Raw genomic sequence first — 27183 nt, 5'->3', positions numbered from 1 at the left:
TGCCTAAGGCTGCAATTTAACACACACGTATCTGGGAATAAAGTCCCACTGAATTCAGTGGGGCTTATTTCTGAGTAGACATGTATAGGTTTGCACAGCAGGGATGTTTTTGATAAAAGCAATTATCTAATATTTAGTGCTCAGATGGAAATACCGATTCTGACATTTTTATAATCTGTTTCAACATGAAGATATAATAGACTTTAACTCCCTGAGAGTTTTCATTTTCTCCAGTTGTTTGACATAAAACCCACAATATACGAGCACAGGAAAAACCAAGCCAACACAGAGAAGCATTATTGGTTTTATACTGGAACCAGAAAGCATATAATCTACATAAAGAATTTTTCATTGAGGTACAACATCCAGTTGCACAACACCAGAATATACGGTTTTAGCAGTTACTTGAAATCACACTAGTTTATAAGCTAGAAAATGTTATGAGCTTGATAATATCAAACCCATTACACAGACTGGGGCAGAAGGCAGAAACAAGTCAACATTAAATGAAATTAGTGGAGTATTTATTTCTCGTTGATCTCACTATAATGCTTTCCCCTTTTTAAAAAAAATCAACTCCCCCCGCCCCGTGTTTACACACATTTCCACCCAATGGGCAAATTTTAAGCTTGCTGACGTCTTGTGTAACTACTCTGTCTTCTTCTGCGGCAACTGCATAACAAAAGCCAGTAAAATATATTGACATCAGTTCATCAAACACTGCTGTTACACAACCTCTGTTTATTAGAAGCTGGCTTGCACACAAACATAGTTGATATTAATAAAAGATGTGGGCAGTGCTTCTGCTGCCTCACCTCTATGTACAGCAAGATCAGGAACAGGTCCTGGTTTGTATCATCTGCATGTACAGGATCTGTGCAATTTAACAAACGTATTGGTTCACTGAAAACGTGGGACCTCCCTGATCCTATGACACTGTGCAAGATAGAAAAGTTTGTTCTATAATATGGTTGGGGTGATGGTGGGGAAGAGGTAGTAAAAGTGATCTGTTCAAGGAGGAGGAGGAGGAGGAAGAGGAAGAGGAAGCGGAGGAGGAGGAGGAGGAGGAGGAGGAGGAGGAAGAAGAAGAAGAAGAAGAAGAAGAAGAAGAAGAAGAAGAAGAAGAAGAAGAAGAAGAAAACATTATCCCCTCTTACAATGGTGGGTAAGAGAAGTGTTGGAACCTCAGACCTGCTCTTGATCTCATCATGCTTAGGAGGTGAAGAGATGGTAGCAGCATGTAGAGAGAGGTCTTGCAATGGGGCACTGGCTACAGTGAGCATTCATCACATAAGAGATGGAAGAATGAGATTTTAACATGTAGAAGTCATATTAGCATTACACTATTGTTAGCAAAGGTTCAAAATCCACACATACGCACCCCTTACCCACATGCCAGCTTCGCAAATGGTCATGTCCCACCACCATTCAAAACAGAGGCTTTCCCCCCCCTTCAAAATTCTTGCCACCCGCAAATCCCACTGATGGCAATGAAAACTCCAGCCTCTTTAAAAACAAAAAAACAGAGGCTCCAACATTTTTCCCACTTAGGAGAAAGCTCTCTAGTATCCTGACTCGTTTTAGTACAGGCCAGTCATCACAATCCTGTGCTTTCACATTAATGTTTTAATATTGCAATCCTATACAAGCTCCTTTTGGAGAAAATAAAAAGCTAAAATGCTCTCTCTTAACACAACGACCTACATCTCTGTCCAAAATGAGGTTTTAGTTACTATTGCTTTTCACAGCTCAGCGGAGAGACAGTGCTGCAGCACGAAATAAAGGTGATCGTTCAGTTGTGACCGGAATGAGAAATAAAAAAACAACATAGTACTACAGAGGTAGAAGACTTCAAGGAAGCAACCCTGAATTACAGAGTTGCTTGTTCCTATCTATCAAGCACACTGAGTTCCTAACACCCTTTCTGTGTCTAATGCCGTTTATTGCCAGCAAAATAAGCTTTCAGCAGCGGAGTGACGGAAGCCATGGCAGGATCACTAAACTTGGGGGCTTGCTTTTTTTAAAGCCATTATCTCCCTCCACAGATAAATACATTGGTTCTTATAAAATCAGTAATGCTGTTACTTCAACAAGATACCTAGCCACCCTTAACGAGATCTCTAACAATATATTCTGAAGAAGTGCAGTGACAAAAATGGACTTGGGGAGGGGTGGGGAATACCAATATATGTAAAATAAGTCTGCCATCTGCAGACTTTCATTGCCAAAGTGCATTCTAAGAAAACAAGGCAAAACACACACACACACACACACACACAAACACCTTTTTTGCGGTTTTTAGCCCCCATTTCAATAACCCATACATGTCTCCTAAAAACCAACTTGCTCAAATGGGAAGCATTCGTTCCTGTTCTAAAGAGCAAGTTATAAGTGAATTACACCCTTTCAGACTTTTGACAGACAGCTGCAACTTACCAATGCCAAAAGAAACGGCACTGCCAAGGACCCCACAGAATCTTAGACATGTAAAAAAGATACACAATCGCAATATGGTAGACGGAAGATATTAACGAAGAAAATTACACTTTATCGCAGTCCTAAACATTTTCATGAATAACTTATGTTTTCGTTTTTTTAAAAAAATATCAGTCAGAACATGCCAAATGGAGCAAAATCAGCTAAAGGTGATACAACAAAACAATTCTATAGGGATTTTTTTAAAACGAAGGAATTGCATATAATAGTCCTTTCAGCATCAGGCTTCTGCCAGCAACCACTTTGTGACGAGGGACCTACTGTCATCACATGAACCCCTATAGGAGGTTTGGGCCTTGTCCTCTTTTAAGGCTTATTCAAGCAAACACTAATACCTGTAAGCTTATTTCACACAGTTAAAAAACCAGGGCTTCTTATAAATTCACAACATTCTACAGGCAAATAGAACAGTGGGCAATATCTTATACCTGTTCATTATCCACAAGTTGAGTTACACTCAGTCTTCATTCCTCCTCCACAGTTTTATCTTCCCACCGATAGTATGAGTCTTCTTGCATTATTACAGGGCAAATCTAAGTCTGAGCTGTCTGTTTCAGTGTTTATGAAATAATCGGGGGGGGGGGGGGACTGCTTTTTTTCTCATCTCCGTTGTACATTTGGTACTTCTTCCTCCAGAAGTCTCAATCTTAAAATGTCATTTTTTTCAGGGCCTTTGGAAGCAACAGTACTTTTATCTGCACAAAGCTCAGGCGAACAGATCCTTTTAGATAATCAGACATAAGATGCAGCACTTTGCAGATTTTTTGATTATTTTTTTAAAGAAGACACTGACTGCTAATTCATCCAAGGTAAGGTTATCTGATCACAGGCAAAGCAACAGTGATCTTTTACCAGATTCATCCTCTGTTTCTGGAATCCTTGGCAGCAGGGCAGAACGGGTCAATCCCCAGAACTTTTGAGGTGACATATCCTTCTTTGTTGAAGTAAACTTCCAGCCTATGTGGCTTCCGCAGATTCTGCACTCGGCTATAGTCCATGCATACCTAGGAGTGGACAGCATCGTATTAGCCTTTTTGAGCAGGACATATCTCATAAATCACTACTTGCAATAGCCCTTACTGTCACTTGGAGCTCAGAGTAGCAAAGCCACCACAGTCATACCTTGGAAGTCGAACTGAATCCGTTCTGGAAGTCCGTCCGACTTTCAAAACATTCGAAAACCAAAGCGTGGCTTCTGAATGCAGCCTGCAGCTAATCAGAAACTGCGGAAGCCCCGTGAGACATTTGGCTTCCAAAAATAAGTTTGTAAACCGGTACAGTCACTTCCGGGTTTGCAGCGTTCGGAAGCCGAAACGTTCGAGAAGTAAGCTGTTCGAAAACCAAGGTACGACTGTATAGTACTTCAGCAAGTACTGGCAGAATCCAACCAATTTAAGGGCATGAACTAAAATTATATGGGTGGCTTCTAGAATATGAGTTAACAAATTTGCTTAGAGGTTATTCAGATGTTTAGGCTAGAAACCTTTCCCTAACGGGTAATGCTTATGAGAGTATTTCCAAACAAGCAATAATCCAGTTTGCATTTGGACCAGAACAGCAGCAGGAATATCTGTTTTCTATGCCCTGAAGTTGTTAAAAAATCATTATCTGCATGCAGGAATGGTGAGTACAAATTAAAAGAAATGCTTGAGCCACAAGGAGCTTTGTGATGGATAAGGAAGAAATATATTGCACACCTGAATAAGGTGTCTTGGCTGTCTGTCCCTCCCACCTGCCCAACGCTCAATATTCTGGGGGCTTGGTTTTTTTGGCACCTCCCAGGAACTCTTTATTTTACTAGTTCTTGGGGTATACGCTATGTATGAGGTATACACCAATACAGTAAAAAGCAAAAGCATTCAAACAGCATATTAATACCCAAACCTACTAGCGTTAATGAGAGGCATTTTATTACCCAGGAAACCAGCTGTGCTCTGTGGAAGATCTGCCAGTCAGATTCAAGTTGCAAGCTTTGTACACAGTAAGCGTCTCGTGCACAAATCCATGAGGATTTACATATGCAGCCATAGGCCCACCAAGAGATAAACTGCAAGAAACAAATTTTTAAAAGTCAACTTCGAAAACTCAAGATACTGGTGGCTGGTGAGAAATTAGACATGGGAATATTACTGTTTTGAAATAACATTAATATTCATCATGGGGGGGAGATCACAGAAACATGGAATTGTAGGTGAATGTTATAATTTTTTTAAATAAATAAATTGGTCTATCTTTTTAATGTTTTTTGTTTTAATTTGTTACTTTTTTATTATGTTGTTATTTGGTTTTATGTTTTTATATTGTAAACAGCTGTAATATATTCTTATGATACAGTAGTATATAGGAATAATAATAATAATATAAAAATACATAGAAAGATAGATAGATAGTAAGGGGGAGACCAGCCAAGACTATCTGAGGTCAAGGGATGGCATTTCAAGAAACACTCTGCCCCAAAACATTTTGTTACCTGCTTCAACAATCTGGCCAACAACCACATATTGGTTCATTGCCTTAACATGTTTCTGTGAAAATTTCTCAGCAGCAGAATAAAGTTTTTCTATAAGAGAACACGAGCACTCTCAGTGATTTTCACATGTATCAGTGAGATCCACTTAGAGCCAAACATTTGTAGTCTCTCATTCATTCATATATATATATATATATATAATTTGTAGTCTCATATACATATATATATATATAGAGAGAGAGAGAGAGAGATTATATTTGTTTTGGGATTATTCTCCACCTAAAATGCAATCTTTACAAATTGCTTGCTAAAATAATAAAATGTATAATTGTTAAAATGCAGTTTAGAAGCTAAGAGGGTATTTATTTCAAAGCAATTTCTACAGTGTAAGCCCTTTGCAAACTCACCTGAATATTTCATTTTTAGTAGTTATTTCTGTGTCTTGACAATGCTTACAGCAGAGAGACGTACACTACAAAAGCAATAAAGCAAACATAAATGGGGAAACTAACACTTTTTAACTAACAGAACGGAAGATCCACAAAACATTTTGTTTAAATACTTTAAATTGCAAGCAAAGCAGATTTAATCCAGTAACTTTTCTTAAAAAGGAGACCACTTGGAACCTTATTTTCCTTTAAGAAGTTTTCATAACTGCTTCCTGAAACTCTTTTTCTGTGGCAGCAATGAAGAGACTGACACATTAAATGTAATAAGGTTGACAACAACCTTATTGAAAGTTGTAAAGATCTAAGACTCGCAAAATTGGAAACACTCTAGACCCAGTGATGGAACAGAGCCACCAATGTCTCTCTCCTTGACTGTCCCTCTGGCCATCATCATTCCACATCCCATTTTCCACAAGCGGCAAACCAGATGACAATGAGAAGTTCAAAAGCAGGGCATAAGTGCAATAGCACTCAACCATTGTTGTGTCCAAGTGTCTATAGTAGAGAGCATGCTGTATCCGATCTGGCAGGCAGCCTATAGCCATTGTAACTAGTAGCTTTTGATAGCCTTGTGTCTACTCAAAAGTCTTAACTGGGAACTTGCTCCCAGGTAAGCAAGAGAACAATTTCAAGACCTTGTAAGGAGTTCAGTACACTTACTTTGTTCATTATATCAAGTTCACATCGTAATCGCTGAACAGCACTACCAATTTTAAGCAGCTGAATTCGCAGCGCATCATCAATGGGCAGACAAGCAGCAACTCTGTATGAAAAATCTGAAGAAATTCAATTTCATATATTTAAAAGAAGGTCAAGCAGACACACAGCACATTATAATTTCCAGTTAATCAGTGCATAACTATTACAAGGAATCAATCATAATCTACCAGCAATCTTTTTTTGGCATCAGCTCAACTGGAATAAACGAAGTGGCAATTTCTGCCACATGCTTTTTAGGAGATGCATACGGACTATGATCTTTAAAAAATGCACTACATATAGCATTAGAAAGGAAAAAAAATCAGAAAGGTGACAACATTGCTTTTTTAATGCAACTCTCTCAGGCTGCATTATGCAAACTGTAAAGCAAGGCAAAGAGCAAAGGCAATGTTAAACCACATAGTTAATCCATTTTCTTATAAATATGAGCCGCTCACTTGTATAGTAATGGAAGTTTCTGTTTGATGCCTGATGTGGTGCTGGGGTTACATGTGATAGTAGCAATCTATATTGTCTATTACTTGACAATGACCACATATAAGTCGTTTTTTGTGGCCTTCACACCAAAAATCTGCAATGTTGGGAAGGAAGCTTATGTGCTATTTAAAGCGGACAACTCTAAAAGGTACAGAGGGAACAGGGGTGTGTGTTAGATCCAGACAAGTCCTGAAGCTTGAGCCAAAGATTTGCAATTTGTCTGAACCAAAATAGGGTCTTGCCAAAGCACTCTGAAATAAAGCAGGAATCTTCAAAGCCTTTTATGCATTGAGATTCGTAAAATAAATACTGGAAACAATGTGCTTGTCAAAAGTGAAATCTTTCTCCCAAAGCTAGCCAGATAAGGAAAATGTCAGGGTGGAGAGAGAGAAGGGAGGGGTATTTTTGTTTGTTTTTTGGAACCGTCTAGCCTCTAATCAGGAAGAAATTAGTTAGTGCCTATTCCATTCTCTTTTAATAGCCCTCCTAGCAGTCCCTGCTTGGACAAATGCTGGACATTCAAGTCCTGCTGCTGCTATGCCACATGCCCACATTCACGTCTGTCAAACTAGCTTTGCACTTACTTTCTATAGTTTTCTGCTATGTTGGTGTCAACTGAGCAGAAAATGGGTTTGAAGCTGTTCCCTTCACTATTCATAACTTCCTAGTCTCTCCATTTGAAAATTAGCAGGTGACTTTTCTAGGAGCACCTGTTATGCATGCCATTTTCAAGATAAAATTGCTGCCCACCAAACCACAGGAAGGGAAGTTCTCCCCACAAAATCAACTTTAAAATGGTGTCTACTGCTAAGAACCCACTATACATCTTTCCAAAATTTGGCAGAGTTCTTAGCTAGGGATACCTCTCTGTTGTATTCCTTTTAGGCAAATTTCCCACAGAACAATAGGCTAGGGCGAGTAAATGCTTTCCGAAATGCTCTCTCTCTCTCTCTCTGTGTCTGTGCGTGTGTGTATAAAAAGGTGCCCAGCACAAACTAAAACCCTAGGGTTTAACCGGCTTTATCCATCCAGGAAGGGCCATTATGCCCACAAACTCTATCCAAGTTTGTCAAACAGAGAAAAGCTAGATTTTAAAAAAAACCTGCATGTGAAAACATAAAGTTTAAATTTTCCAAATTAGGCAATGTCTGAATCACTGTGAACTGAAATCAGGTTGTTGTTTTTAAATGCCAAACTGGGATGTGAATTGAATCTTATTGTCTTGAATACACACTATTCATGGCCAATCCCCTATACCATGGAGAACTGGAAAATGTGTAGTGTCTTAATGCGGCCATGAGCTTTCATTGATCAGAGCCTACTTTGCTAGGCAAATGCAACTTTTTCTTCTATCAATTAAAGTGCATAAACAAACAAGAACAATTTTCAAGGAAAAGTTATTTATTAAGAGTACCTATTGGATTTGATGGAAGCGATTCATCTTTAAGATTTTCATCCCACTCATGCAGCTGCTGCTTGACTCTTTCCATCAAGGTTTCCTTGTGTTGGAAGAAAAACCTAATTTAAACATACAAACTCCTTTTTCTTAAAAAAAAGAAAAAAAAGAATGAAGACTAAAGTAGAGAAAGTGTATCTGGCTATATCTTCCGCAGTAAAGTTTTATTAAAAAAGGTGCAGCTTCTTAACACCAAGCTGAAATCCACACACGTATCAATGTCTAATTCACACTTCTATGAATTTCAGCTTGGTGTTAAGCCATGGCACAGCTGAAGTCTTACAGTGGTGCCCAAATCTCTGAGCTTTCATTTCCAAAAAGAATTTAGGCCTCCTAGAAATAAAGTTATGGAGCAAAATGTGCAGGTACCTGCTTCTATGGAATAAGATGTGTATGGCTACTTTGTGTACTTTTCATGGTACCAAGGAATGCTTCCTGTTGTTAGATAGCAACAGCATCTCTCTCTCTCTCTCTCTCTCTCTCTCTCTCTCTCTCTCTGTGTGTGTGTGTGTGTGTGTGTGTGTGTGTTTTCTCCACAATCAGGTTGTAGGACATAGCTGAATTCCCATGGTAACAATAAGGTTTTCAGGCATGGTTGTCTCATTAATTCTGCGTTATTGCCATGCCCCTCTGTGGCAGCCATTTTGTGCTTGGCACCCCCAGCCCTTTTTCAAAATTCAAAATGTCCCCACTACTTCAAAAAGCTTGGTGACCCCCTGAATCATACTGTTTTATCCATGGGCAAGATGGGCACATAGTACACCTTTCTTGTTCTAAACATATGTATGCCAACCAATTAGCTCTCTGTAAGGGTTGAGGGAACTGTGACATATTAAAACGTTATGAGTGGTACCCAGTGATTTCACCATGGGGTTTCCACTCATGGAAAGGAGTCATCCTTGGATACAATCCATTTAGCAATCACCAATCTTATCAGTTGATAGTCTTAGACACGCCTTGGTGAAAGTGTGTTGGATGGCAGATGTAGGGCATAATAAAACCACGTAATCCTGCTGCTGAATTAGCCTATGACCCAGTTTCTTCTTCACCAAACTCCTGGCTCCTGCCACTTTGTCATTCCTGATTGCAGGGTGGATTCCAGTGTGAATTGGCAGACTATATCTATCCCTTGTAGAACTTGTACAGTCCAGAGGTTCCCACTCTTGTTAGTCTCGACCAAGACGATTGCATGCTGGTCGAGAGGTGGTTGAACCTGTCAATGCTGTTTAGGTATAGGCCGTGGGGGCAGCGATCTTGCTGAGACAGCAACTTGTGTTTCCTTGGCAATATCTGACAGAAGGTCAGATATCTAATACATAGTAGCATTTCACTGGTTAGCTGCCATTTTAAAACATAGGTTTGTTCTCTCGGAGGCAGAAAGAACATGCCAGATTGAGAGATAAAACCAAGAGCAAGACCTTATTAATACTTACAGCATCATATAAGGAATACAACCAAGACGGCCAGGAAGTCAGACTAGCACAGTGGAATTTGCGCTGCAAGACAAAACAGATATAGATATTTACCCTTACTGCTAAGTAATAAATGATATTCTTCAGTTACTAGAGGAAAGAGAACACTTCTATAAATATTTCATCAAGCAAATCTTCCCTCCCCATGCATGCTCTATTAGCATAATTATTTGTTTCACTATGTTACGATCAAGGTACAAAACACACCTTGTGAACCTGAGAAAACCCTGGTGAGTAGAAAGAAATGTGCTTGATCCCCTTTATTTATATCTTTAAACATAGTTTCCAATACTTTTTTAATTCGGAGACATCAGGTTGATATTTCTACTGTGATAATTCCAAATATTGCAGTTTAAGTTGATTTTATTCACACCAACCCCAATAGTGAAACATTACTTAAAATCCAAATAGCCTACTGCAACTGCTTTTCAGACCGTGCTGCCTAGCAATTCAATGGTTCCAAAGTATACCCTCACAGAAGTAAACATTTTAACCCTGTTTTTACTTCTGTGAGGGTACACTTTGGAACCACTGAATTGCTACTGAAGGGTTTTTTAGCCCTGAAAGTTCCTGCACAACTCTCACTCTTTAAAGACATAATCATCATCAATTACAGATTAAACTAATAAAGTAAAATCTATGGGTATATCAAAATGTGATTAAAAAGTAAATAAGTGAGGCAAGGTGGGACATGCAATTTTGGCCAATCCTCCTACTAGGGCTGGGTGATATCTGGTTTTCAACATCATGCTATACCACCAACTAAACTTCACAATATACAATGTCTGAAATAAGGATGGAGCTATGTAGAGGCATAGAGTGGCTTCACGGTTGTTCCCACATTGTCATTTTTGCAGAGCACACATACATGCATCATGATTCGCAATATATTGGCAGGTCAAAAATTATGAAACTGATATCACAGTAGAGGACTTCAAACCAGTACTGGACAATATATTGATATATTGCCCAGTTCTACCTTCTACAAACCTCTGGGCCATTATTCAAACTATGCCCACTTCTGGAACAACTTTTCAGGGACTGTAAATGGGTAGTAGGTAGGGGGAAATAAGCAAAAATGGAATGCTTCCTTCGTATGAGTTGCTTCGTACAAAGCCACAACAGAATACAACCGATATAAACACATCTATTTCCTTCTTGTTTTTCACAGCACACCACTGTGTGAATGATGCAGGCCAAAATGAGTTTGGAATACAAGGCATTCTCATCTGTGTGAAAGCAACCTTGGTCTGTTTGCATTTATGAGGTCCAAGCTGCTGCAATCGCACAGAAAAGCTCTTCAAACGGCTTGGGTTAAGTGAAGCTGTGTCTACGCTGCTGCATATATCAGGAAGCTGCAAAACTCATGTATACATTCCAGTTATTAGCTGAAACACAGCATGGGGGGGGGGGAGCTAAGCCTCAAGAAAAGGTAAAAGGGATCCAAGAGATCTCAAAAGAGAAGAGGAAAGCTAACAATATTCCTTGAAGATATAACGGTCATTTTAAGTTACCTCCAAAATTAGGGACCATAGTTATAAGCGTCCACTTAAGGACTTTTTAAAGACATCAGATTTACTCTAAGCAATGGTTCAAATAGCTAACACTATTTTCTGCAAGTTTTATTTTGAGGGTGAGATGTGGAGTCTTTGTTAATAGTGCTACATGGATGAACCACACATTCTACCTTTCCCCAAAGCTAGCAAATTAATACCAAGAGAGGAAATGTGAGTGACTTTACACAGGCGCTGAAGAAGTCTGGTGTTGGGAGATTATTCCGAGACTTTGAAAAAAAAAGTTTTGTTAAACTAGTGCTTGTGGGAATAATTGCATTTATGATAAACAGACCTGTGCTCTGCATTGAAAGAGGCTATCACAGCAGGTATCCAAAGAAGTGAAGATTAATATAAAAAATATTCCTTTAATAAGAAGGATGTGATTGCTTGAGACCGAGAGTGACGCAAATTTGGGAATGGCCTGGCTAGCAATAGATAAGGGCAGAATAGAGAACTCCAGAAAGCAGCTTAGCCAGGCAAATAACTAGGCAGTAGGAACTATGTGTCTATAAGAGGTGTAAAGAGATCAATTGGAACTTGAGAGAGCTTAAACAGATGTATGACTGATAAATGGAAGAACCACGCGGTCACAAAATGCCAAAAATAAATAAAATGGCACACACCTGTTGCAGTGAATTCAAACCTAGAAGTGTAACTGGAGCTAGAAGTGAGGGAATCCACCTTCCTCTGATGAAGAATCAGAAGTCTTCATACCAATTTCCCCTTCAGTTCACTAGTCTGAATTGCACCCAATTGAATAGTTACTTCAAAACTTCTCATTTAAGTACTTTACTATGGAGAGTGGCAACAAAACTGCCAGGAACTTGCTAAGGCTTGAACATGCATGACCATTAAGGTCAGGAAAAGTTATGGCGTTAAGCCTGAGGAAAACTATTTGGGTATAACAGGATAGGGCTCATCTTCAAATGAAAAAGAACTGCACAGCACATAGCCACCACAGCAAGAGCATCTCAGTGAATTCTGTTTACATGGATAATGTTGAGCAACTGGAAGATTTGACCCAAAACACTATCTGAACAAGGCTGGGGCATTAGTTTGTGCTCTTCTTCATCTAGTACTCTTCAGGTTCCTGCAGGTTTCTTCTGAGAGATTGAAAGCCCTCTTTTTCCAGGCAAGTCACTTGGAAAGGGAAGAAGACATGTTTTGGGGCTGCTCTGATGAACAGGGTCCCAGACTTCTGCGCCAAGCACCTGAACTTGCACCTCTGGCTACATTTGGGCATCCGGTTGGCCACTATGAGAACAGAGTGCTGCCCTATATGCATCTTTAGCTTAAACTATCAGTGCATTTCTTATGTTCTTACGGATTAAAAGTAAAAAGTTTCCAGCCATCAACCAATCTGACTTAGGACTCAGCTAGACTGGCAGAGAAACAGATTTATATGCGTTGTGTGTGCGATATAACATTGTGCCACCAGATGGCAACGTGGAGCCCCGTTTTTCTCTACCTGCTTTCCCTGTTTAAATTAACGCTTTAAACTGAAATGCTTCTTTGATGTGTCTAGATCCAGCCCCAGTCCACACTTTTTTCCATACAATTAGAAAAAGGGAAACCTGCAAACAAGTTTTCCAGTGCGGTGTGTTCCTGCTCGTGGTTCCACCTGTTTTTCAGGATGCAGTGGTACCTCTGGTTACGAACTTAATTTGTTCCTGAAGTCCATTCTTAACCCGAAACCGTTCTTAACATGAGGCACACTTTCGCTAATGGGGCCTCCTCCTGCTGCTGCGCGACTTCTGCTCACATCCCGGGGCAAAGTTTGCAACCAGGAGCAACTACTTCCAGGTTAGCGGAGCTTGTTAACCAAAGTGTTCATAAGGAGGACGGTACATAACCTGAGGTTCCACTGTACGTCATTTACCCACCCTCAGTTTTCATTTTCTGCCCAAATGAGCATGCACAATTCTCCTAGGATGTTCTTGTAACAAGTTCCACAATATTTGTTGTACTTCACCAAACCTTGGGGCTTCCTCAAGCATGCAAACACTTCCTCCTTGTGCGCAGTTAGTGCACCGGAAGCGGTTTCGTTATGCTGGCCACATGACTCGGAAAGCTGTCTGGACAAACACCGGCTCCCTCGGCCTGAAAGCCAGATGAGCACCGCAACCCCATAGTCACCTTTGACTGGACTTAACCATCCAGGGGTCCTTTACCTTTTTACCTATTTTGGCAACATAAGCACCCACACCTCGAGAATATACAGTGGTACCTTGGTTCACAAACTTAATCTGTTCCGGAAGTCCGTTCTTAAACCAAAACCGTTCTTAAACCGAGGCGCGCTTTCCCTAATGAGGCCTCCTGCTACCAGTCCCCTTCCACTGTTTGGGTTCCATTCTTAGACCGAGGTAAAGTTTGAAAACCAGGACACTACTTCCAGTTTTGCAGAGTTCATATACGGAATAGTTTGTAAACAGGGCTGTTCTTAAACTGAGGTACCACTGTATATAAGATAGGAAAGAAAGCCGGAACTAATCCTGCATTATTCCTCTAAAGACACATGGAATGTGTCACAATCTGTTCCATTTCCATAAGGCATGAAACCTACAGAATATAGCTTAACACACATTTTGACTTAAGCCTCTCAAATTAGTCTCCCCACACACACTATCCTTTCCTTACACACACACAAAAAAGACATTTCCTTCAAATGAGTAGCCAAAAGATAATTGGAACCAATTATAACTTGTCTAAAATAAAATGTGCAGCTGCCCATTGTGGTGAACTGATAAGTCACACAAATAATCTGCGGCAGCAGGGGGTTGACAGGCACCGTCCCATTTCACACGTCTTTCTATAAAAGGAGAGACACACAGATGGAATTTATATTGATTTTTGAAATGTCATACCAAAAACGTAAAAAATAAAAATACCATTAGCTTCTGACCTTTTGATATTTCTGCCGCCATTGATGTATATGTTGATCCTGCCATGCTGCAGGCTTGGAGGAAGGAAATATGTGGCATCTGCTGCAGGACTCCAGCTGCACTGCTGACATAGTTGAAGGCAGAACTCGCTCAGGGAGGATTTGCACCTTTGCCTGCTGTATTCTGATAAAGAGATTTCACATAGGTATGAAAACTGTCTGTCTATTTACTCAGCCCCTTTAGCTACATCAATAAGACATCTGGGGGAAAATAAATTTCCCATAAATTTTAATGGATTTAAAAAATCTCAGTTCCACATTTTACTTTGCAGCCTATGATGGATACTTATTTGGTTGCATTTTCCCCAGTGCTAGTTAAACCCCAAGGGTCAATAGATGTGCTCCTGAATATAAGTGTGTTCTTTTAAAATGGGCAAAGATATTAAAACCAAACAAGTTCCAAGTCTTAAGCAAAGCTTGCTGCCATCGCGAAACTTGTCTCCTCCCGATATGTGTTATTCAGCTGACATTCCACAGGTAATATCCAATCATCACAAAAATTTTAGTTGAAAAACATGTAAGACATAAGACAGGTCTAGACAAAGAACTTTATTCCTCAATATTCCTCTTTTTTCCAGATGCCTTTGATCTCTCCCAGTGTAGAATGGTTACAAAACCATGCCACCACTACAGAAGAGAACAATCTTATAGAGATGTAGGCAACCAAGTCCAACTCAGAGTAGACCCACTGTAATTAATGAACCTAAGTTAGTCACATCCATTAACTTAACAGGTCTACTCTTTGAATACCACCGTTTAAAAAACATTCCCATAACACATATAGTTTCTGACATTAATGTGTGCCGCCATCTTGTGTTCAAATTGCTACATTCCAAGTAAGGATTATGAATTTATTACGAGGGAAACACGTATTTAAATCTTTTTCATTCTATACACACAGATTTCTGCAAAACAGACAGAGACCTTAATCATATATTTTACCTAGTGCTTCCTTTTCAGAAGGTTAAGAAAAAAGTGGGATTTTTTGGGGGGGGGAGAACCCAGGCTTTTGTTTTTTTGAGATGAAACCCCCCAAATTTAAAAGTTGCTGAGGGTTCTTAGGGTAGCAAGTTATGGAAGGTCAACACCACCACCCCCTGTCAGGAAAACAAGTCTTTAAAAAAAAATCTCAGAAACCCCCATCTAGCAAAGGACAGGAAACAGCCCCCCTTTCCCAACCTTCTGCATAGTTGGTCAGGAAAAAATTTCCTCTTCTCCCAGGCCTTTGGCTTATTCAACAATCTATGGCCTTTTAAACTGTTGGGTTTATATATATTGTAAAGTGCCCTGTGATCTTCGTAAGAATGGCGGTATAGAAATTTAATTAAAAAATAATAATCTTAGAATTGGAAGAACTTTTAGTTAGGAGTTTGTTTTTTAAAAGTTAAAGACAGTTTTAAATGTTATTTCTGCATTAACTATTGGTATTTATGATGCTGTTTTCTGTAAAGGAGTCATTATCTATTCAACATAAATATTTTATTATTGTTCATCCTCTGCTAGGTCTCTGATGTTGAGGGACAAAGGGAGTAATAAATATCAGTTGTGCCACAAAAGTAGCGATAGTTTTCAGAACCGCTGAAGAGAATAAATGCACTGCTTCATAAAGAAATAATCCATAATTTTAAAGGTGCGCATTTATGTAGCACACCATCAAACACCCTGGATTAGTTAACAGTATGACACCGCCAAAATCATATTTACATGGCAAGGAAGTGGCTTCATACCATACACCTGTACACATAAAAGGTATTATTACTCATTACTTAGACATCCCACCTATTTCTCTAAGCAACACCAAACTGTGAAGAGAGAATTTTGAGAAAATTTAAGACTGGCAAGATTGTTGAATTTTGCCAGATATAAACAGGTTCCCCTGTTCAACATTGCCACATATTCCTTATTTCCTTACCCATCTGATTGAGTCCTTATTTCAAGAACCTTAAACCTCTGCCTTCCCACTGCTTTTACTTTGACTGTTTCAATTCCATACTCTTGTGCTTCTCGATAGGCATAAATTTCTGCTGTCGTTCCAAAATGTGCTTCTCTTTCAAGTACGTTACTAAGAAGAAGAAAAACCAACATATCAGGAAAAGCTACTGTAAGCTTGTTTCAGAATTACCTCTTCATCAAGAATCTTCAGTTTCCCCCTCAGCCCCCAAGCGGCTCGGGATTTTCAGGAAATGAGTGTAACAACACGAAACAATAATGCAATAGTCCATAACATTCTCCATTACAGATATGGCATAAATTTCACATAACTGCAAATCTATTTACTAATTTACCTGTATGCAAGAACAGCAAAGGTTCTGTCTTTCTGTATTAAATTCCGCACCATGCTAACCTCTTGGGGACTAAAGAGCTGAAGAGGCAGTGTTTGTCCAGGAATCAACATTACCATCAGATGGGGTAGGACTGGAATAGTCTGACAACTGTCATCATCATGGACAGTCCTTCCATGAAACTCTTCCATATCAGATCCTAAATACTTTCCAAAATAAGAAATAAAAAGCAGTTAGAAGTCGCAATTCAGTGGGAGGGTTCTTGGAATCATTCACAGTTTATAAACGCAAAAATTAAAGACAACAGAGCTTTAGGATGAATGGACTAGATCTACAGAACCCTAAGAAAAACAAAAATAGCCACTAGTGTTTCCCATGCTTGCAGTACAATTGAGCCTCATCTTCTACATATTTAACATATTTAACATATGCAATTTCAATCGTACATGCTTGGCTGCACCTCTGTTCCAGATCCATTCCAGCCTTTTTCTTCTGCCTTTGTGTCTCTCTGTCTCCCTCCCTCCTCCTCCCTTCTGCCTGGTGATCACTGGCATATGAAGTAAGGAGAGGAGGTGGACACACAGGGAAGTCTCCTTCTTCCTTGCCGGCTAAAGAAAAGGTAATTTTGGCTACGTGCAACCATTGGAACTAAACCCCTGTATACTAGGCAATGTGACTATAGTGCTAACTGGAAGTGAGTGCACAGCCCTATAAGAAGATATTTTTCCATAACAGGATGAGGCAAAAAGTTGCTCTAGTAGGAGAACATGACTGGATTTAGGTTCACTTTCTTGCTACTACCATGAGGTAAAATTGGAAGTCACAGGAAAAAGTAAAATCTCTTTGGGAGTGGAAGATGGTTTTTGATGGTTCCATATACATAGTCCCTGGGACTCTAACTTTCCAACATGGAACACACATGCTGAGGAAAGAGCAACAATATGACACACATACCACATGTGAAGTTGGCAGGCTAGTATCAAAATTAATGATGTTTGGCTTTTCAGTCTCCTTGCTGTCTTGATCTTCAACTTCCATGTCAACGTCATCTTCTTCCTCACTCTCTGCTAAAAAGTCCAAGAAAGTTTTTTGAAAAACAAAAAACAAGGTGTCAAAAAAATAAAGTACCACAAGTATTAAATTGCCTAAAATAGTTGATATCAGGGAAATATTTCCGAAAAAAATGATGGTGAAAGTCCATCACTTGCAATGTATTGTGAGAAATTATAATATAATATAAGCTGTTGCCTTATATGGACTAGCCAAATATCATTTACACTACCTAGAAACAAGTGTCCAACTTAAATAAATGTCTTTTCAAGTTTTGTTAAATAAATGCCCAGGAATTACTCTACAATACTTTCTTGTGCACATAAAATATATGCTTTGCCATTGGGATATATGGTCCCTTAAGTTCCTCTTCACTCCGTGCCCACAAAAACTGTTCTAGAGGGTTGGGCAACCCTTTGCAGAAGTGAGGCAAGTGGTAGTGGGGGGAAGATCACTGAGCTTCTTCAATCCACAGGAAGCCCATAGGATCCTGGTTTCTTCAGCAAACAGTGAGAGAAAAGTCTGCATCCAACCCAACCCACGAAACAGAACAGAAGCTCTATGTACTGAGCTCTACAAAAACAATATGGATCTCTGCATGACAGACTCAAAAGGCTAATATGCAAAATGCTTGTGACAAAGTCACCAGTGATATTTTTGAAGAGGGTGGTAAAATGTGGGCTGGATGAGGTTACTGTTAGGTAGAGTTGCAGCTAGCAAAGAGTGATCACTAATGGTTTCTCATTATCCCGGAGAAAAAGGACAAGTGGAATGCCCCAAGGTTCTTTCCTAGGCCTGTTGTTCAAAGTCTTTATAAACGATTTGGATGAAGGAATTGAGGGGATGCTCATCCAATTTGCAGGTGACACCAAACTGGGAGGGGTAGCAACTGGACGCCTAAAACAAATTAGACATTTCTCACAGCAATATCTCACTTTCAAAATCACTTTGTTGTAATGGTACTTTATTAACCACACCACTTTAGTTTTTACGGTACCTCCATTAGAAAAATGCTAACCATGCAGGTTAATTTTTTGAGATTCTGATAAAAAATCAGAATGCATCAGGTAAATAAGATGGATATGGAAAGATGTTCTGGGCCAAACTAGACATGAATTTTATTGTGCAGTTTCGTTTTGTACGGCTGTTCTTTGTTTAACATGTTGCTGGCACAAGGGACATACAAGATTTGGAATGTTGCCTGTGGGTGGTGGTTTGGAGAGGATTTAATCATTTGCTTCCATCATGGTCCAATCAGAATATCCAGTTGACCTATTTGTTAAACAAAACGTAGCTATGAAATGCCAAACTGCATTATAAGAAGCACATCTAGTTTGTTCCGCAGTCTTGGGCTAGCTCTAGCTGAGTAGTCAAGGCACTCACACCCATTCATGAATTACTGTAGAGCAGAAATCTATGATGATTTGCATCTTTTCATGCTTCTTTAATATTCTAATGCCACTTTAGCAAACATTCCCAGTGTTTCTTGTAATTGTATGTCCCTTTTTTTAAAAAAACACAAACAAACAACAAACAGAATACCCTCAATACCATAGATAACGTAAACCATAATCTTTGCACCTGATTTGTAGCCTCTAAATCAGTAGGGTGCATTAACATTTTTCCTTTCCATACTAGCTCTCTAACCCAATTCTGGTGTTAGTTCTACTAACAGGTAAACATGGAGACACAGGTGTGCTGCCAAACCTCTCCACTATGTCATCATTACCACCTTCAATTAATCTGATGGTAAAGATCTGGAGCAGGGAGCCTCCTCTGCTCATGGCGATTCCATGCACAGTTTAGAAAACCTCAGACAAAAACTAAACTATGGGGCCAAGTACACTTTCTTAGGCAGGGCATTCCAACATCCCTTTCTGCCCATCAACCATACATCAGATGATGGGAAGACAAACTGAAAAAAAATATATATTTCTTCTTTGGCCAGAATTTAATTTGAAGGGCTTGTTTAGTTGTGATTCTTGTTGCTACCTCCATTCTAATCCCCTGGGTTATGGCAAATTAACCTGAAGGAAACAATCCCTCCGCACAATTACATTTAAAAATACACAGCTGCTCAGCTGTTAGGTGAACAGGCAAATTATTTCACAAAAACTACAGTCCATAATAGGAAAAGGCCAGATGGAGAGTGAAACACAGTGTGGAGCAGTAGGAGTGCATCATAAAACATGGGTGGCATTTTTTTACTAAGCTGTAGAAAGCTAAGTCATAAAGTGTAGGTCTGTTCACCCCATTGAAACAGCAATCATTGCTCTCCAGAATGTAGGTCAAGCTACAAGTCACCATGGTGAGCACAGCTCAGCCCCCAAACTCCAAGAGACGCCTAGGATCAAGGGTAGTCAATATGGCAATGTCCGGATAATGCTGGATTGAAACTCCTATCATCCCTGACTATAGGTGATGCAGGAAGTCCAACAATGTATAAGGGACACCACATTAGCTAACCTTGATCTAGACCACGAGGATGATGAATGATTCTACCTTGCCATGACATTCCTACACCATTTTATCAATATGTACAATATTGGCATACCATGACACATTCAACACACAAGGTAAATTAAAATTTACTGTGTTGAAATTTTAAGAGTCAAAATGACACTTCTTTCCCTGCACTGCTGTTGCAGAAGCAACTATAGCCACATACCGTGGTACCTTGGGTTAAGTACTTAATTCATTCCAGAGGTCCGTACTTAACCTGAAACTATTCTTAACCTGAAGCACCACTTTAGCTAATGGGGCCTCCTGCTGCTGCCGCGCCGCCGGAGCACAATTTCTGTTCTCATCCTGAAGCAAAGTTCTTAACCTGAAGCAATATTTCCGGGTTAGCGGAGTCTGTAACCTGAAGCGAATGTAACCTGAAGCATATGTAACCCGACGTACCATTGTACTTAATTTTGCTTCTGAAATCTTAAAATGCTGGTCTCATATTTTCTATGCTGTTTGAACACAGAGTAGCTCATCACCAATTTTCACATTTCATAAATACTTTATCAGGTTATGTCACCTTTCAATAATTTTTTTTAAAGGCCCATTTGCAGAAGGCAATTTTATCTACATTCCATTGTAAAGCTTCCCTTTGAAGCTTGATCAAATGGTGGATGCAACCTTTAAAATGTGCTGCCATTTACTTTTAGCATAAGGTCGTGTTTCATTCTGAAGACCACCTCATGCTAAGTGCTCTTCTGTTTCTCATTTTCACTTATTTTAACACGAAAAGAACTGGCAGCCTAACTGTGCTGCATTTTGGCTGAAAGAGCCTAAAGCCTGTGAAGAGCGATGACTCATCTTACTGCAGTGGCACAATGGAAAAAAACCATCACTTTAGCCTATCTTTCTCAGATGCAAGACAAAATACAGGTGGATGAAGACACCACACATCTTGCCTTCTATCATCTTAAGATGGAAGTGAAATTACACACATATTTTAAGATATATTAAATTAAGGTAAACATCCAAAATAATTTCCAGAGGGATAGCTGTGTTAAATGTTGCAGCAAAAAATAAGAGTTCACCACAGAGGTTTATGCCAGGACCAATTTGTTAGTGTTTCAGGTAACACAGTACAGTATGGTTTGCTGTTGTGCAAAACAACATATTTTATTTATATTTGAAACATTTATATTCTGCAGGATATGGATTAAGAAGTTCATTTGTCAATAGTCTTGTGATACTGAAGTTCTCCTTTGGATAACTGGGGAACAGTAATTATGAGTCTGACACTTTTGAGAGTCGCAGTTTTACAGAAAGGGCACAGTCACAGTCTTTGTACATTTCTACAACACAGGACAGCATACTGAATGGTTGGAGAAAGGTTCTGAAGGCTCATAGCAGTGGGTTATGTACCAACCTCAGGTAGAACCAGCAAAACTGTTAAAACTCTTGTGTGTGTTTTAGGCAAGAACAGAAATGTACTATATTGAAAAACAGCTAAACAACCACTTGCATCTGGTTGGGCTTGAAAGTGGATCCCAGGTCACAGGTAGTAGATCCCAAAACGCTGGTACTACTGCTCTAATTAAATCATCTGCTCTAAGGCTGAATCTCCCATGTTATCTATTAAACTTTGTTTGGCTACTGGCATCCATGGCATGGTGAAGTTTGCTTTCTTCCTGCTCTTTGATGATAGTGCAACAAAATCTATAGAGATGGTTACCCAACTTCTAAATTAAGTTGCACTATAAGCAGAGAGCAGGAGAAAAGCAAAGTTCACAATGCCAAGGGTGCCAGTAGCCAAAAATAGTCTAATTGCTCAATACAAATGGTTCAAAGAATAAAGTCAAATTACATACTGAACCCAAGTTGCCACAGTCTTATGCAAAAGCAACCAATTTTTCCATATGCAAATAGTATGTAAACTGAGCATTCCTCCCTGAACACTAGACTAATACTAAGAAGTCTTATTAATATCAATTCTACATATTAACTTGCAGCCAACGTATTACAAGAAAACAGCTGGAAAAGCAGGTTTAGTCACAATCTTTCCTTTCAGTTTCATTCTTTAAGGATAACACCTACCACAGTATCCATGCAACCAGCCTATTGCACACGACTAAGCAAAGTATGCTGTTTCCTCCCTTCATTTCCTTTCCACCTTTACTTTCTTGCAACCATTCCAATATGCCCAGCTGCTCACCTTGTTCATTTCCTCTCTGAAGTATATTCCAAGTGAAAGCTTTTCAGGAAATGCAACTCATTCAATAGAATAATATACTACTATTGCTAACTTGTTTTTAACACGTAGTAAGGAATCATTCTGTTCTTAATAAACAAGGAATCGTTTTGATTTCTAACCTAAACCCAATGAAGAAAATAATTTTATTGTGAACTATGTATTGAATCTGACTGTGCTTGACACCTCATAACTAATTATGCATGCCAAAAAACTTAGCAGAAGGCAGTTAGACCTGTCTTGATTTTTTTTAAAATGGAAATGCTTACTTTACTGCTAACGATCAATAACGTGTGGCGAAGTAAAAACCCTTTAAACAAAAATGAAAAATATAAAGTCTGAGGTGAGCAGATGCTTATAATTGAGGCATCATCAAAAAGACACAGCTGTCACCCCTCTACATGGTATGACATTGTACAAATGGGGTACAGTGTTCAGCTGAAATCTGGTAGGCCCTGCAAAACAGCAAATAGCCTATGGTCAGTAGCTAGCCCCATCACAGATGACATAGTGTGAGTGTCAAAGAGTAGTTTTCTACTAATCTTCACAAAAAGAAAAGAGATAATGGTCTATTTTTTCCAATTAGAAGTGGCCAGAAATTTTCCCCTTTTCTTATTTTTCAGTTTGAAACACGCAGAAATTCGGCTCTGCCCTCCTAACAGAGGCTGCCTGAATTGAATTGCTTCGGGTGACGGAACCACCAGTCTTATGACCACAAAATTGTGCACATATAATAGTAAAGGATTAGTAAATGGAACACAGATCTAATGTAGATAGCCCTTTGAGTCTTCTCTTATCAAAGTAAACCAGTAATTGTTTCCCTAAGCTACCTTCTCTTACCACTACAGCACATCCAACTGAAAGCTATTCAGATAAAATATATATGGCCTCCTACAGACATATTTTAAACAATTTGGGCTTTTAGTTGTTTGTGGTTTTGTTTTTTAACAGAATCAAAATTTATATTGACTACAGAAAACCCTGTATTCATCACAGCCAAATTTATGGCACCTCTTTTGCTCATATGACACTTTCTCTTTCATCACAGAACAATCTCCTCAGCAGCCATTTCAGCTGGTCACTAGAAGAACAATTATGTAACTTAACTTCAAGAAACAGCATACAGTATTCATTTTCTTGTTTCTCTTTCCCTCCCTATTCCTTTTTTACTGAATCTATTAAAGTGAAAGTTCGCAGGCCAGGACTCTTGTTCCTAAATCTCTGTATAGTGGTACCTCAGGTTACAAACTTAATTCGTTCTGGAGGTCCGTTCTTAACCCGAAACCGTTCTTAACCTGAGGCACACTTTCGCTAATAGGGCCTCCGTTCTCATCCTGGGGCAAAGTTCTCAACCCGAGGTACTACTTCTAGGTTAGTGAAGTTTGTAACCCAAAATGTTTGTAACCCGAGGTACCACTGTATAGTACCTAGAACATTTTGGGTGCTTTGTAAATGATAAATAGTAATTTTAAAAACTATTGTGAACCACTCCTTAGCATATATCATCAATCTTTCCCCCCATTCCCCATTGACAGACAACATCACAGAGATTAGTTATGGCAGCTTAAAACAACACCTCACAATTCAGAGTGAGTGACCGGCTGGAGATACATCAATGGCATCCATCTGTTTTGGGAGAAAATGGAGTGCACCTCCAAGTGTGAAGTCAAATCGTTGTGATAGCGCAGAAGTGACCTCCCTGGAGCACAAGCCTGGGAAGTGTGTGTGGAGGTCCTGGGCTACCCAAATGACAAGACCCCCTACTCAGCCTCATTGATGGGGGGAAGCAGAACAGTATGTCTGGCACCAGCTTGGCTGCATGAGTTGCCAAAAGTAGGCATACAAGGTGCCATCCAACTATCTTAGGGACTCCACTCTGGATTTTGTGTAAGGTTTACTTCTTAGCCTTATACCCCTGACGACACACAGGGGACAGATATCACAATCACTTGGGGACATTTGGCTGACTACTGTTTGACAAAGAAAAGCAAATTTTAATACTCCTACTTTACAAATCTGAACTGTTACAGCACAATGTTTATATAGTAGCAGCAGATTTGTGAATACTTACCACAAGCCCATACACATTTCCCCCCTTGTTCCAGTTCCTTAAATCCTAATGGCCTATGTCTCAGTCTGCTGCTTTTGATTCTTATTCTTGTTCTTGGTTCTCACCTCCACCAGCTTTCCAGTACCATGTTGCTTATTCTCTTTCTGCCCCAGTCATACAATATTTCCCCCCTGACTCCATTCCAAACGCCAGATCCCTCACCACCCAATGTCACAAATACCCATCCATCTTCCTGCCTTTATTGTTTCCTCGCCAAAATATGATACCTCACTATTACTCCAGACTCTTCTTAATCTGTGACCCTGGAAGATTTCCCCTACCCTCCCTTAACACTTCAGTTCTCTGTCCTACCTCAAGTTCCAGGCTCCAATACTCTCTCAAGACCACAATTCCCTACCCTTCCCTTTTCTGTCCACAACAACATCCCAGCACCCGCACTTGCACTTTTCCCTTTCTGTTCCTTCAGGTCACCATCTCCATCTTCGCACTCATCTTTGGAACCAAGGATTGCAGCCTTGGTTCCCTCACACAACTCCTATGCCTTTAGTGGCACCGGAGAGAGGCAGAAACCTAACTGGAAAAGTCCTTGCATCCTCCTGTGATAAAAAACCCACACATATGTCCACCTGTTTGCTGTGTTGCTTAAGGAGCAGGCAGGAGTGGTTCCAGATGCTCCTCCAGCTTTATGCAGGCAGATGGCAGCGGGCTGCTAATTCCTCCCAACGCAGTCTCACCCTTCCTTGCCTTTGGATTGTGTCAGCTCCTCTCTTGCCCTACTCCAGACACACCCCACTTTTCCAACTTAAGGCCACCCATCCCAGTCCCTGTCCCCACACCCACTGCCTACGCCAAGGGCTCCAGTACCCCATATTATCTGGGTCTCGGCACCACCTCTTCCCCACCCCACCCCCAGTACACCACACACATTTTCCCTCCCCCAATTCCTGAAACTGCCAGCTCTCACCCATGCCTTGCCCTCTCCCAAAGCAACTCCAGTTCCTAAAAGCCCTAGCGCTGCGGTTTCCTTAAGAATCCCCCCTTCCCAATTCCTTTGCTTCCGATACACCCACTCCCCTATTTCCTTCCTCTCTTCCCCACAAACCTCTTTAAACACACCCCAACTGTCACAAACCCCCGGCCCCCTGACCCCACCCCACTCCTCCTCCAGGAAGCTCTTCGGAGCCAGTGGCTTTTACCTTGCCCGAGTCTTATTGCCCCCACCCCCAGTAGCGCCCCATTTCTTTTTGCCACGCACTAGGCGCCGCCGCCCCCCACCCAAATACCTCAGGAGACTTCGCACGCCCTTCTGCCTCCCCCGCCGCCCACCCTTGAAGGGCCGGCCCGCGCCGCGCGCCGGGAGCGACCATTACCGGGAATGAGCTGCAAGTGGTTCCCCATGTTGTTATCCTGTTCTCCGCCTCCTTCGTCTGCGGCCATCGCTGTTTACCCGGAGAGGAGCCTGGGAAGGCGCCGCGAGGAGGGAGGGAGAGGAGGCGGCCCTTGCAAGGGAGCTGCGAATCCGGCGGGGGCGGCAGCGGCTTCTAGCGACCTGAGGGAGCGCTGCACCTTCCTTGCTGCTGCTGCTTCCTCAGAAATGCTCCCCAACAGCATTTGCAGAAATTGCTCCCAAACAGCAATCCCCGCTTCCCCTCTTCGGATAGGAACCGGGGGGATGCAAAATGCAAAAGACAAAGGGCGCATGAGGACGGTTCGGCATTGCAGTGCGCGGCCTTTTCCTTTCTAAAGAAATCTAAAGAAGTGGTGCTTTTGAGCCACCAAACCCATAGGGAATCCCATAACTCTTTTCTGACTGTGGAATGTTCTTCGTCACACACCCCGTGTTACTTCTGTGCCATTACAAGACTGCATCGCAGACAGAAACCCAACCGGGGACGCTTTTCGCGTTCGAGGCACTTCCCCTAGTTTGCCCACTAAATTCCTGGAACTTACAAAAGGCAAGTGTATTTGTGTTGGGGAGGGTGGTGAAGAAACCCTAAATGTGACATTGTTCAATTACTTCCTATGTTGCTTCTGAAGCATGCTTCTTCAATAGCTGTTTCATTATCCTCTACGACACTCTGTAAGGCCAGGGTTGGGATGCTCAGGCCCAGGGGCCAAATGTGGCCCTCCAGTTCTCTCGACTCTGACTCCAGCGCTCTCATACCACACCCACTTCTGCCCTTCCTGGATGCTTTTGCCTGGCTAGCAAATGTTTCCTTGAACTCTGATAAATGCTTTCTGGCTGCCTGGATGGAGGATAGATAGAGAAAGGTGTGCAAGTGCGTGTAGGAGACACATTTATTGTTCTGACCACATTTACAAGTTCCACCCACCCACCACTGGTATGCACCCCAGGAGGGAATGTGGCCATTGCTGCAGTGAGGTTAAGACTCCCATTTTAAAGATGCAGAACTGAGGCTGAGTGAAAGGCATGTGATTTGCCTGTGGCTATTTAGGAAGCTGATGACTGAACAGGCATTTCCAGCACACCAGCTTTCTATATTTCCATGCGTAGTAAGCTGAGGACTAAGGGACTACTGGTAGCAAAGATGAAATCTGTACATGGCATAGATGTCCCCCCCACCCCCACCTTACTAATGTTCTAGCTACAGATACTCAAAATAGTTCAGACCATATTTTCCCACCGTAAGATATTGCAGGAGCACTACCACCATGCAAATATGTGGTAAAAGATTAAGAAATGGGTCCCCAAATGCATGTTTGGGTTAAAAGTGGGTCTTGGGTCCAAAAAGGTTGAAGATTAGTGAAGGCATATCATCTGCCTTGTCATTGGTTTTCTAAACATATGGGTCTTCCTTCCTTCCTTCCTTCCTGCCGTGCCATTTGTCACTTGAAAGCTAGCTTTGCATCCCTTTTCTAACATAACATAGACAGAATAACTCACCAAGAAAAAAATGTGTCATCATTTTCTGTGCACTTGAGAGATCAATAGGGGTGGGGGGAGTTGGCTCACAAATAAATATATCAGCATTTTACACACATACCGTATTTTTCGCTCTATAACACGCACCTGACCATAACACGCACAT

The 27183-nt window shown here is 40.7% G+C and overlaps 1 protein-coding gene across 3 annotated transcripts; it reads right to left on the bottom strand.

The window, feature by feature from the left end:
* Nucleotides 1–288: 288 nt before the first annotated feature.
* CRBN (cereblon) lies at nucleotides 289–25779 on the bottom strand. 3 transcript variants are annotated; one of them, XM_083492916.1, is made up of 11 exons: nucleotides 25504–25779; nucleotides 17274–17386; nucleotides 16323–16525; nucleotides 15950–16099; nucleotides 13999–14161; nucleotides 9502–9564; nucleotides 8027–8111; nucleotides 6076–6191; nucleotides 5374–5438; nucleotides 4412–4543; nucleotides 289–3500 (listed from the first exon to the last, which is right to left on the bottom strand). In XM_083492916.1, exons 1-11 carry the CDS (start codon nucleotides 25568–25570, stop codon nucleotides 3320–3322), a joined length of 1338 nt encoding a protein of 445 aa, XP_083349042.1. In that variant the 5' UTR covers nucleotides 25571–25779; the 3' UTR covers nucleotides 289–3319. The 3 variants fall into 3 exon arrangements, with proteins under 3 accessions (XP_083349042.1, XP_083349043.1, XP_083349044.1); XM_083492917.1 differs by having other exon boundaries at nucleotides 17274–17383; nucleotides 25504–25641; XM_083492918.1 differs by lacking the exon at nucleotides 25504–25779 and adding an exon at nucleotides 24134–24426.
* Nucleotides 25780–27183: the final 1404 nt, after the last annotated feature.

Source organism: Podarcis liolepis (genome assembly GCF_965112155.1).
Source record: "Podarcis liolepis genome assembly, chromosome: 2".
NCBI lineage: Eukaryota > Metazoa > Chordata > Lepidosauria > Squamata > Lacertidae > Podarcis > Podarcis liolepis.
This window is presented reverse-complemented; position numbering and strand designations above follow the sequence as displayed.